The sequence below is a fragment of the Idiotropiscis lumnitzeri genome, chromosome 6, assembly GCF_059441095.1.
Source record: "Idiotropiscis lumnitzeri isolate Australia: NSW breed Sydney's pygmy pipehorse chromosome 6, RoL_Ilum_1.0, whole genome shotgun sequence".
NCBI classification, from domain to species: Eukaryota; Metazoa; Chordata; class Actinopteri; order Syngnathiformes; family Syngnathidae; genus Idiotropiscis; species Idiotropiscis lumnitzeri.
In genome coordinates this window covers 2,240,833-2,253,438 of record NC_142396.1, presented here as the reverse complement: position 1 = coordinate 2,253,438, position 12,606 = coordinate 2,240,833, and the positions used below count along the sequence as shown (strand labels likewise).

The 12,606-nt window shown below is 39.5% G+C and overlaps 1 protein-coding gene and 1 long non-coding RNA gene across 3 annotated transcripts; one reads left to right on the top strand and one right to left on the bottom strand.

Annotated features, from left to right (window-relative positions):
* The first annotated feature begins 2,205 nt into the window (after window positions 1-2,205).
* Window positions 2,206-11,595, top strand: abhd2b (abhydrolase domain containing 2, acylglycerol lipase b). Of its 2 annotated transcripts, XR_015844065.1 has the most exons (11): window positions 2,206-2,544; window positions 4,077-4,302; window positions 5,104-5,279; window positions 5,993-6,160; window positions 6,572-6,755; window positions 7,667-7,759; window positions 7,855-7,956; window positions 8,848-8,917; window positions 8,990-9,074; window positions 9,297-9,499; window positions 10,973-11,117. XR_015844065.1 is itself a non-coding variant. In XM_088298394.1 (10 exons), exons 2-10 carry the CDS (start codon window positions 4,085-4,087, stop codon window positions 11,239-11,241), a joined length of 1,365 nt encoding a protein of 454 aa, XP_088154520.1. In that variant the 5' UTR covers window positions 2,206-2,544; window positions 4,077-4,084; the 3' UTR covers window positions 11,242-11,595. The 2 variants fall into 2 exon arrangements, 1 of the variants encoding a protein (XP_088154520.1); XM_088298394.1 differs by lacking the exon at window positions 9,297-9,499 and having other exon boundaries at window positions 10,973-11,595.
* On the bottom strand, window positions 8,546-12,349 carry LOC148334482 (uncharacterized). The gene is made up of 3 exons (XR_015844066.1): window positions 12,244-12,349; window positions 12,060-12,155; window positions 8,546-9,151 (listed from the first exon to the last, which is right to left on the bottom strand). It is a non-coding gene; the product is annotated as an uncharacterized LOC148334482 (long non-coding RNA).
* Between the last annotated feature and the right edge of the window lie 257 nt (window positions 12,350-12,606).

The following is a 12,606-nucleotide window of genomic DNA, read 5'->3' as shown; positions in this document are numbered from 1 at the left end:
GCAACTGAATGAAAAAGCAAAACACGTGCATTCTTCCTTGTGACACCTTGTCAACTGAACTCCCGTGAGCTCGTGCATGCTGAGGTCTGAAAGCATTGCGTTGGCTGGCGGGCTTGCTGCATCCACGTGACTGTTTAAAAGGGGATCGATGCGTGGATTGATATGTTTTTATGCAACTAGGTCATCTCTAATAGGCTTGTTGATCAACATGTTTCAAATATGACCCAGGACGAGATGTGTTGTACAGTATATGACCACACCACAAAATATCATGATCCTTTGGGGATAAAAAAAAAAAAGATGCTATCTACGGAATTTCCTTTAGTTTTTAACATTTAAGTATAGAACAAGAATCATCTTTACTCGTCATGTATGAGAAATTCCAACTCTTGGCCACATAGGACCTATTTAAATTCTTCTTGATCTTTTCTCGTGGACGAGTACAGCAGCAAATGTTTCATTGTGCATGGCGACATTTTGAGATTTGTGGTTTTACGCCCTCTCTTTTGTGGTTACCGTAAGGACATACAGTACATCTCGCAACACCAGAAGTAGTGTGAACGTTATCTGCACGCATGATTTTGTAGCCTAGTAACAAGCCCAAGACCGCAGTTTTAAAGCATCCCTTTGAGTCTCGACCACAGGTCCAACCTCACAAGAAGAAAAAACTGATGATAGTCATTTTTTTTTTCAATCACATTTTACTGTCTTGCATTTTTCCTCACAGGTTGTTTGGAACTAGAATGTCATGGCCAAGAGGAATATACACTAAAACATGCAAAAAATGGCTCATTTCAAGAGAAAAAAACAAGTTAACCTAGTGTTTCTCAATTATTTTCTGTTACGCCCACTTAGCAAGAAGAAAAAAATTTGAAATAAATGTTAAAAACACACACACACACATCAGGAATGAACTCTTTGGTGTTTGCTGAGCGGATATAATGGCTGAGGTCCAAATGTGACCTCAGTAATCTCAAGTAGAGATGGACGCAAACATTTCCTCGCGTTAGCATCACAGACAAGTACAAGATTTTTTTCCTAATAACCACATGTCATAGCCAGAGTAAGAGTTTCAATATTAAGAAAAAAACAAGATGATGCATTGCAAATTCAAGGAGACAGAACCCCGTTTGATCCTAATCCTTGGTGGGAAACATAATCCCATCAACCCAAAACCTTGTGACACTGCTGGTTTTCCCACATAATGCAGATTCATCGCTTTAGCGACTCCCACGTTTAGTCTTGTTTGGACAACATGTGCCCCCAATTATTGACATTCTAAATTAATTTATTGCATTTACTTTGGTACCTCGACTTACTACCTCAAACCCGTTTTTGAAGATACGAGCCATTGCTGTGATGTTTTTACTTTTTGTCTTGAGTTGCGTGCAGAAATTTGAGCTATGCGCTTTAGATGGACGAAACATTGGAATGAGCATTCATTTAGAGTTCATTTGAATGACTAGATTGTACTTTTGAAGTGTCAACTGAGTTATTATCAAATGAGAATTATAAAATGTTATCAAAAATGACCCACTATTTTAAGAGTGTTGCAGAAAATAAAATGGGGGGAGGGGTATCAGGGAGTACAATGAAAAAAAAAATGTCAATATATATTGTCAATAACATATAGACTCCATCATAAAACAGTGTACAGTAGTGGAGCTGTTGAGCTGGAGGCTGGCTCCCCCTAGTGGTTACGTGACTTTCAACAATTCCAAGACTTGGGAAAAGCGAATATCACAATACTCAACTCATGTTCAATCATCATGCAATACAAAGGTACTGATTAACACATTTTTTTTTCATAAAAAATAAATTAATTAATAACTAAATAATAAAAAGCCCATGACATGTATTTATTTCATGCATGCTAAATTTGCGTTCGGAATACTTAGTCTGCGTGACGTGACAACTGAAAACATCGTAAGGGATCAAAATACCACACTTTAACAAGAAAAATAACAACAAATAAAAAAATAAATAAACCACGAATACTCAACATGAAGTTGGATCTGTTTGTATTGCGTTCAAGCGCTGTAGGATATTCCGTAAAAGCAAGTGAAAGTTTTTTGGGGTGTCGATTATAGCATGATTGAAAAAAGAGTAACAATGATTCACATTGGGAAGGGTGTGGTGGAGAATAAGCGTCATCGTTTGACATATTTTACCAGATAGCTAAGGGCGTGGGCGGGGTAAAACCCCGAGCCGGGGTTTTTTTTTCTTTTCTTTTTTTTTTCCTTCTTCTTTCGCGTGGGCTTGAACGCATCCGGAGCTGGTCACTCCACTCGACCCAGGCTGTAAACACAAGCAGCGAGTGAGGGTGGAACCGAATTTACTCGGGACACACGCTTACGAAAGCCACTCCGGGGCCGGAAAACGTCCTTTAAAATGCGCCTTCTTGGCTAAAGTCAAGTGTTGTGTTGAAGGCCCGTGACGTTGAGCCGAGTGACGAGATAAAGAAGGACGAAGACCGTAGAACTTGTGATGTAATTGTTATTGCCTGCTGAACAACCAACAAGTCATCCGGGAAGCCAGCAACAGGTACGATGCCACTTCTTCAGCCAATTTAAGATCTGTACGAGCAAAATACTCCTATTATTTTACTCCGTGCAATCAAGCACGAAGCTCATGTAAAAGTGAGTGGGCCACTCCAGAAACAACAAAACTCGTGATTTCTGGCTTCATTTTTTTTTCATGCTAACGCTCCACGATGTCAATGATCGTGAGTTGTTCAACGATCAGTTCCCAATAGGCACAAGCACCAAAGTCTTTTTGTTTGACTTCTAAAATGTTTTTACCCCAAAGGAAATAACGACAATTCGAAATAATAACGTCCTAAATCCCAAAAGTCCCAGTAAAGTAAAAGTAAATGTCTTCTGAATTTGAGACACCCCAGAGAAGTGTGGACAATTGCAAATTTGAATGATTTAAAACAAATGCCACCAATATAAAATTGGGCTTCAAAATTGTGAAAAAAATCAAGCCCTTATCACTGCTCTCATGTGGGCGTGTCTGCTGGATTTTTATTTTTTTATGCCCACACAACTACATGTTTGAACTGCAAAACTATATCCACATTAAAGCCTCCGGTGACCGGAAAAAGAAAAAAAAATTGTACAATATTTGTCTTTGGAGGCTCCACACGATTTGGTGACATTCATGCAACGTGTCGCATGAAGGTCTTATTGTGCACGGTCAGGAGACTTTAACAGGATAAACTCAAAAGTCATGTGGGCGACTGATTTAATCGAGAGAAAAATCCCTTGGCTCCAACGCTGGACTAGACAATTTACTTGTATGAGCGACTCAATGTTTTTTAGCCATTTCGGCAACTCAAAATCTGACAACACACATTCTTAATTAAATAATTAATTACTCCAAAATTCTATTGTATTGTAATCCCCGAATTAATATGTTGACTCATTCACCTGTAACACAGTTCAGTTGAAGGAAGTAAAATTCACGCCTGTCACCACGCACGTTGACAACACCCTCACGCAATGACGACATCCATGTTTTTGGAAGACATAAACGCACTTCAAATGAACTGTCGACGGTTCTTGTTAAAAAAAAAAGCATTTTTTTAACTTATTTGGAGTGGCAACATGAAAAGATGTCCCAAAAATGACACTCTGTTCAAATTATTTGCAGTGGATACATTTTTAGAATCATTTGAAGTACTCATTCCGTGGTTTTTAGAAAAGCACTTGTCATGTTGCTATTTTGAGATCTCTGTTGTAGTGGCGACTTGAGTTGAAATCTTTCATGGCGTCTCTAAGCAATCTAGTCAGATAGGGTTGTGCTTAAATGTGGTGAACATTTAATCTGCTTCCTATTTTATCTGAATGACCCAATTGTTTTTTTAACCTAATTTGGTCCTGGCTTCTTGCCAGACCCACCGGGGCTGGAGGGATTCTAAAGCAATGTCTGCCATCCAGTGGCGAACACTGATATTACAACTTAAAACTCCTCTTGGTTCTATATATATGTATATATAGAGCTGTCATGGACTGGGAGAAAAGATATTGAACACAACATTTTCCATGGTCAAGAGCACTCATGTTTGTCTCCAGCGTCTACGATGGCCTCGCTGGCGGATGGCGGCGGCGGCGGCGGCATCCTCGGCTCGGAGCTGCCGGCTATGTTTGACGGCGTGAAGTTGGCGGCCCTGGCCACCGTCCTCTACGTCATCGTGCGCTCTCTCAACCTCAAGAGTCCACCGTCGCCACCCGAGATCAGCCACCAGGACACGCCGCTTACCCGCTACCTGCTCAAATGCTGCCCCCTGTTGACCAAAGAGTGAGTGGAAGACATTTTCAGATTGTGTCATCTGGATGGGTTTGTTTTCTCTGTCATTGCTTTCACTTTTGCCATCCACAAGTACGTTTGACGTCATGGTGAAAAGGTCGACTGACATGGCGCGCTGGTACAGGAGGACAATATTTATACAGGAACAAATCAAGAAGGCCTACTAGAGGTTCACAATGACTTTTGATCAAAACTGATTAACAACAATGCAGACCTCCACCAAGGACAAAAAAAATTTGGATTAGCACCAGATTTAGTTTGTGAGGCGTACCTTTTTATCCGCATGTGCTTAGAACATCTCCATCAACATGGTAAGCAATGGAGTTTATTTTTCTCCCTGCTGAGAAACAAACAAAATTCTGAATTTGCAACACTGCCGCTAAAATGAAGTCCAAATTTTCGATCCGCACTTTTATCTGCATCTACGCTCAAATTCTAAAGGCTTGCTTCCAAAACTACAATCCCTCCCACAGCCCCTCCACGAGTTGTTTTTGCGTAATCCAGCCCAGTAAACAAACGCGGCTAAACTGGATCCGCACCATTCTTTGGAACCGCACCAAAAATTCCTAAGACCATCATGCGCCTCCCTTGCTACAAAGTTTAGCCAAGTTTGGTTTTACGTCATCCCGCTAAAAGAAATCCAACAGCAAAGGTCAAACAACTTGTTCTTGGCTGTATTGCTATTTGCGGGCCACTCCTTTCAATCTGAGGGGCCAAAAAGAGCCGAGTCAGCATCGCGTCGGCCCTTTCAGATGTGTCATGTAATCCGACGCCGGTGCCACTCCTCCGCAGATACATTCCACCTCTGCTGTGGGGGAAGAGCGGCCACATCCAGACGGCGCTCTACGGCAAGGTGGGCCGCGTGAGCACCCCAACGCCCCGCGGGGTCCGCAAGCTCCTCCCCATGCACGACGGGGCCACGGCCAGCTTTGACCTCTTTGAGGCGCTGGTCGAACACTGCACAGGAGGTCAGATTGGAATTGGGTTTGATATAACAACACTTATCACATTATTTAGGGGGTCTTTGGATCTGTTTCTAATTATAAAAATGCTAAAAATATATTTTAACAAACTAAAATGTACCCTGAAGAGGATAAGCTTCATGTAAAATTAATTGGTTAATTATTTCTAAAAGAGTATTTATGGTGTGTGTGTGTGTGTGTGTGTATATATATATATATATATATATATATATATATATATATATATATATATAGGTGTAATATAATATTCTTATCTTGAGGAAGTGTGAGTGTTAAACTTCAATAAAGGCTGATCATTTATTGATCAAAATCTTCAACAACAACAAAAAAATCAGCAGAATAATTCAAATGTGTTAATAAAAAAAATATATTGGAAATTGCTAACTATTGTTTGTCTCAAAATGAAAAAAATCCTGTAAATTGCCAAATATTTTTAAGAATTACTGGAAACTGTAAATTATTATGATGTAATTATTAAACTGCCAAATTTTTTATAATATTAATTGAGAAATAACATGAATGATTTACAAGAGTAAAATGTCCAAAGTGAATGCTGAAATGATCAGGATTTTTCTCTTTCTGTCATAATATTTGTGAATATAATTGCTAAATAAATAACAAATGGTCAAAAAAATCATTTTTTTTAACAATGGATAAAAACAATCAAACACATTTTAAAGTAACGTTTGTGTGGTCAGATGACATCACCATGGTCATCTGCCCCGGCATCTGTAACCACAGCGAGAAGAACTACATTCGCACTTTTGTGGATCACTCCCAGCGGCAAGGCTACCGCTGTGCCGTCCTCAACCACTTGGGGGCCTTGCCCGACATGGAGCTGACGGCACCGCGAATGTTCACCTACGGTAAGCAAAAGCAAACTCGTCAACAGCAGATGGAGGACGCTACAAATAGTAAAGCAAGATTTCTTTCTTGATTTATGTTATGAATTAACAGCAAACGTACACGTTTATTTAACCAAACCACATAACTTTGTAATTACAGGTATATATTCTTTATCCTCCGCCCCCCCAAAAAAACTATGACATTTTATTGCGGCTTACTGAACAGTTGTGACAGTCTTCTTCACGAACATACTGGACACTATGTGGTGGCAAGTCGGAAAGTACACTTTGTTACTGTACTTGAGTTGTTTTTCTGGAGTACGTACTTTATTTTTCCGATTTCTTTTTAGTTAAAAACACCTTTGCCAGAATAGGCTCGTTATTTCACCTTGCGTACGGTGTGTGAGTACATGTTGCGATTTGCACGGCCAGGTTGCACGTGGGAGTTTGCGGCGATGGTGAGCTACGTGAAGCAAGCGCTCCCCCGCACGCTGCTGGTGGCGGTGGGCTTCAGTCTCGGGGGCAACATTGTGTGCAAATACCTGGGCGAGAACCCGGCCAATCAGGAGCGAGTGCTGTGCTGCGTCAGCGTCTGTCAGGGTTACAGCGCCCTCAGGTCAGTATAAAAACGCGGGGAATATTCAAGGAAGACAAGTTCATCATTAGAGATGTTTTATTTATAACATGACAAATAATTCCTGTAAGGTTTCATTATCTAAGTATTGCTCAGTTAATGTTTATTCTGATGAAAAGGTTTTAGTACAATTATTTTATCAACTCTTAAGTTATTATATTTGAAACTTATTAAACTAATAGAGCACTTGAATGTGCAGTTTAGAATTCTTATTTCTACAAGATTTTTGAACACATTTTAGAGGAAGCTTCTCGCTTATCTTTCTATTTAAAAAATATATCTAATAATTATAGCTATGAAAAAAATTCCAAATCTGTTTTTATTCAAATTATTTCTTTTTGGGGTGGCGAGTTTGACAAAAAAAAATAATTACAGGAATGACATTTTTAATTCAATTTACATGAGAAGTTAATTTGCAAAAACACCCCTGTTTGTCTAATATTTTTACAATATTAATATCATCAACTAACTTAAAATTCTCAACAAACCCACAAACTTGCGATTCAGAACCCGCGTAGTCGCAAAACCTTTTGCAATTTGAAAACATGTCATTTCCTCTTGTCTTTTCACGTCAACATCATTTATAATTATTTTACAGAATTATACAAAATTGATTATACAAACGCCCCCTTGTGCTGTTGCATCAAGAAATCGGCATCATTTAGAATCATTTTGTAAAATTATAATAAACTATTGCTATAACATTTGGTACCCAAAAATAAATAAATTAATCAGACAAACTTGTGAATGTTGAAGTGGTTTTCAAACTTCTGCAAAAGCAATTTCAATCATTTTATAAGGTGAAAATTTGTATGCATGACAGTTATGACATTAAAAATAAATATTTTGAAGGCCTTAGCAGAGCATTCCAGTGCACGTTTGTGTGTTTTTAGAGCCCAGGAAACGTTTCTTCAATGGGACCAATGCCGACGGCTGTACAACTTCTTTCTGGCTGAAAGGCTGAAGAAGCTCATCTTGTCGCACAGGTGGGCTCATCGCGCACGACCTCCATTTTGTTAGTCATGACATGTCACGTCTGGAGCGGACGTTAGCGTGGGTCTTGCATGACGGTGTCGCGCAGGGACAGTTTTCTGGGAGTGACCTCCAGCAATATCAACGACGCCGACCTGAGCCGACTGTGCGCCGCCACGTCTCTCACACAGATCGACGACAGCATCATGAGGTGACGCCGCCGCCGCTTTGACATAACGCATCACACGTAGAGATGAGATTCTGCCGCTGCGCTTGAGAATTGCCGAAAGGTTCGGATCGGATTATGGTGTCTTAAAATTGGCCGTAGGGTTTGGTTTGGCGAAGGTGGGAACTCGTTTTACAGCATTTACATTGATGTAAGAAAATGATCAATTCATGAATATTAACTTTCATTTCATTTTAATGTAACATTAAATGCAAAGGTAAAATTTGTTTTAATTTATAAAATATATCATGCTTGTTTTTCTTTTTCATTTATTTATAACTTCAATTATTTCCATACACATGCAGTTTATACCATTTTTATTGAGTGTATTTCTAAATATGTATCCAATTGTTTCATAAAATACCAAAGAATAAATTCAATGAGAAATTAATACAAAAATAGAAATATATTAATGAACAAAATTTAGGAAGAATTGCTTATTAATGCAACAAACTTTACATTACATTGTTTTACATATTGCAAACATTTTTTTAAGTTAAATGCATCTATAAATTGTTATTTTTTTAAATAATGAAAGCCCTTTTTTTTAAAGATAGTTTTTAGGCAATGTCATTTTAATTCATTGAGTGTCAAATGCTTGAGTACAATTGTTAGAAATAAAAGAACATTTTGAACAATTATGAAATAAATAAAAAAAAAAAAACAATGCAATTTATTTTAAGAAGAAATAAAAACGGTTAAATGACGGCAACAACTATCACAGGACTGAATGTAAATGCTCGGTGAAGTGAAACCGCTCTGATGTTTCAACTTTGAAGCCCGTTTGTTTGTGCGCGTTCATCCGCCATGATTTGCGACGACTTGGGACATGCTTTATTGCTATTGAGTTTTCTTATCATGTTTTATTGCGCGCAGGAAGTTCCACGGGTACAGCTCGCTGGATGAGTACTACAAGCAGGAGAGCTGCGTGCGCTACATGCACAAGGTGAGCAGCGGCACCATCTTTTTTTTTTTTTTAACTGAGAACGTTCGCTCACGCCACCGTCACCTCGTCCAGGTCACCGTGCCGCTTCTCCTGATGAACTCGTCCGACGACCCGCTCGTGCACCGCTCACTGCTCGCCATCCCGCGCACACTCTCAGGTTAGTGTTGAATTGGGCTTCAGCAACGACGCAAATGTCACCGCTCGATTCTCTCAACCTGTCTTGCTGATTTTCGTCTTGACACATTAAAAAAAAAAAAAAAAAGTCCTTTAATTTCTTGAGAATTTTTTTGACAAATACATTATTTTAGATAGCACTGTAAGTGTGGGTTTTCATACAACAGTGCATATTGTAATCGTGTTTCAATGCATGCAAGGACAGCTCCTGCAAGATGCAACATTGCCCCGCGGTCGGCCTCACACGGAAGCAAGAGACGTTTGTTTGCATTAAAGATGAAGCTTGAAGATCACCTTCCAAAACAAAATGCGGCTCTTCATGCTTTGGTTGCCGTGCGCAGATGACCCCTGGAGGCTCACAAGCGCGATCGCTCTCTCTGGGATGATCGTGCGCCTTAATTGCTCTTGGTAAACTGGCCTCATGTGGTTTTGTCATTTAAAAGAAGCAGTATTTGTCTTCTCGTATGTCATGAAACCGAAAACCAAACGTGTGCTGGTCTGCGCTTGTCGTACGCGCACAGACGTCACGTGCAACTGACCCAATTTCATAGGCGGTGGACTCTTTTTACTTTTACGCTGACGAACACTTAACACGTTTGCTTTGACAAAAAAAATTACTAAATCAACATTTAACACCAGATTGGTAAGTGTGGCTAATTAACCCGGTGTATGTTTTGTCAATAGATATAAACATTCATTGGGAAACATTGTTTTGATATAATTAAAATAAATGCTCGATGAAGTTTATCTCCCTTTTATTGTACAGGGTTCGCGGTTAACCGCTTCTTGATTGCCCGGGGCAAGTGAAATTTGGCCACGGGCAAGGTAAAATTATGGGCAACTTGCCCGACCGGGCAAGCATTTTTTAAAGCAGCCAAATATCTTTAATTTCAACGAAAACTGTGGCGTGATCTGTTTGTGTGCACTGTATGGTGATGGTTTAACCCAGACACCCCCTTGTGTTGTGGTATGGCCCATTGGCCTTATCGGGGGCAATGGGCGGGCGCTACGGAGATCAGTTAGTTCAGTGAATGTCGAGTTAAAGTGAACGTCAATAAATGCCGCAGTATTGGAACTCGCTGTAGTTGCATCCTCATTTAAAGTTTGAAAAACACAACAAAAACCTACGATATTGATAATCTGGATTGCTGTAATATCATTTTCCCAATTTAACATGCACATTTGTTAATTATTAAAACTACAATTAACATTTTCAATAACTGCACAGGATGATACATGCTGTTGTGAGCAGGGTTTCATGGTTGATGATGAAAACAAGATTAATTTATGCTTATCAGATTATATGTTTATTTACATTTGTGGCACACATTTTACAACCATAAACATTTTATTCTTCGAGAAAAAAAATTGTCACTTGCCCAAGTCGGGCAAGTAATTTGGCCACTCGGGCAAGGCAAATTTTAGTGGCACTTGCCCGATGGGCAAGCAGTTTTTAAAGTTAACCGCGAACCCTGATTGTACCTGTATTTTATTTATAATTTTTCTGTATTTTGATGTCAATTTGACCTTCAATAAGAGACAATATTCCTTCTAAAATAATTAATAAAATAACTAAAAAAAATATTAGAATTTTTACTTATTTTATTTTATTGTGAAACAAGAGGCGGACCCTGCTTGCGTGTGAAATACATATTAACTTCAAAAGTAGTTGTGCAAAATATTGTGTCAAAGAAAAACTGACAAATCAATAAAATCAATAGTCAAATCCTACTATTTGGGGTTATTTACAGTGTTAAAATTAGTCACTTTGACCTGCAATATAACATAAAAGTGCTGCGGTATAAAATTATATTGGGGAATCCAAATTCATTCTTGGGATTGAAATGATAAATGAACAGTAAAGATTTTTTTTCCGTACAGAGAAGATGCCCAACGTGATCTTTGCTCTCACGCAACACGGCGGCCACCTGGGATTCTTTGAGGGGGCCGTGCTGTTCCCTCAGCCCCTCACATGGATGGACAAGGTCATTGTGGAGTTTGCCGACGCCATCTGCCACTGGAAGAGTGGCCGGCCACCCCGCCATGACACAGGCCCGCCCGACTTGAGCCAGGGGCCCACGGGGAGAGCGGGAGGACCGGCCGCCACCTGGCCCTCGATTTCGGCCTTATTTCACTGTGAGTGGTTATAGTTGGACCGGGGTCTGAAAATTTTGTTTTGTCTTTTTCTGGATCGTAAGACCTCAGGTGGTTCTACTGTACTGTCGCTGCTGTATGGGAGGACCTGAGTATTTTTACTACTGCTGCAATTTCCTTGTGTTTAAGTGTGTGAATATGACGACGTTTACACGGGAGCTTTACGGCGTTTTCACAAAATGACGTCAATATTGTTACGTGGCCTTGCAGTGGTTTTGAATACTCCCGAATCTGGATTGGGGCCGACGGTATTTATTGCAGGACAACATTTTCACGATGCACTTTAGACTCTTGCCCAACTGTTTTGACTTTTTCAATTGTTAATGATCTTAATAAACTACTTGATCGAATGACATTTCGTCTTTCACTCTCCTTCAGCCCGATGTTTTAGTGGTTAGCAGGTCTACCTCACAGTTCTGAGATTCTGGGTTCGAATAAGCGCCAAGACCAGTAGAACAGCCTCTTGGATTTACAAATGAAAGTTTCAAGCAGGTGTCAATAATTTTCTCTCTCAACGGGCACAACACTGACAAGCAACTTTAACATCACACATGCACAGTGAAAGCTACAGAATAAAGAAGGAAAAATACAAATTATTGCATTGCAGTTTTACAAACAGCTCACGTATTATTTTTACACACAAACATGTTTACCCAATGCAAATAATGAATGTTTGTCAGGATATTCCTACGTGCCACAAAGATTATGTCGCTTCCTCCTTAATGACTTTGCGCTACTTATAACAAAAGCAATGACGTTCTGTCTTTCTTTAATATATAACCATATCATTATGACGCACTTAACATTTCCATACCTCAATGAGCTCTCCAACGACGCTAGTTCGAGAGTTTCAGCCATCAGCTAGCATGCATTACGGCTAACATCTAGTAGTACACATCACAATTCGGAGCTACGGACAAAAAATAAGAAGGAAAACCACAATGTTTAAACTTTTATAACAGAACTCAAATGAATACGCTCGTAGACATTTTTTTTACCGTTCCTATAGAGCTATGTGAGCACTCGACGCGTCCCGATGAGAAGCAAACCGGAAGTTAAAAAAAACAGAAGAAAAACGCGCGCTTGAAAAAAAACGCGGTAAAGCCACAAGGTGACGCTGTAGCATCACAGTGACATTTACGAGGCGTCGTTTTCACGAGTAAAAAAAAACCCGTAATATTTGTACATATATGTATATTGTCATTTCAAAATGGGATGACATGACTTTTAATTTTTTCATGTATATTTTAATGGAGCAGTGGATCAAGATGTGCTTGGTGCTCGTTCACGAGCTACACACCCAGGGAAAATCCTGGAAGTAATATGTCCTACCTTGTGTGCATAAATTGAAAGAGCAATGC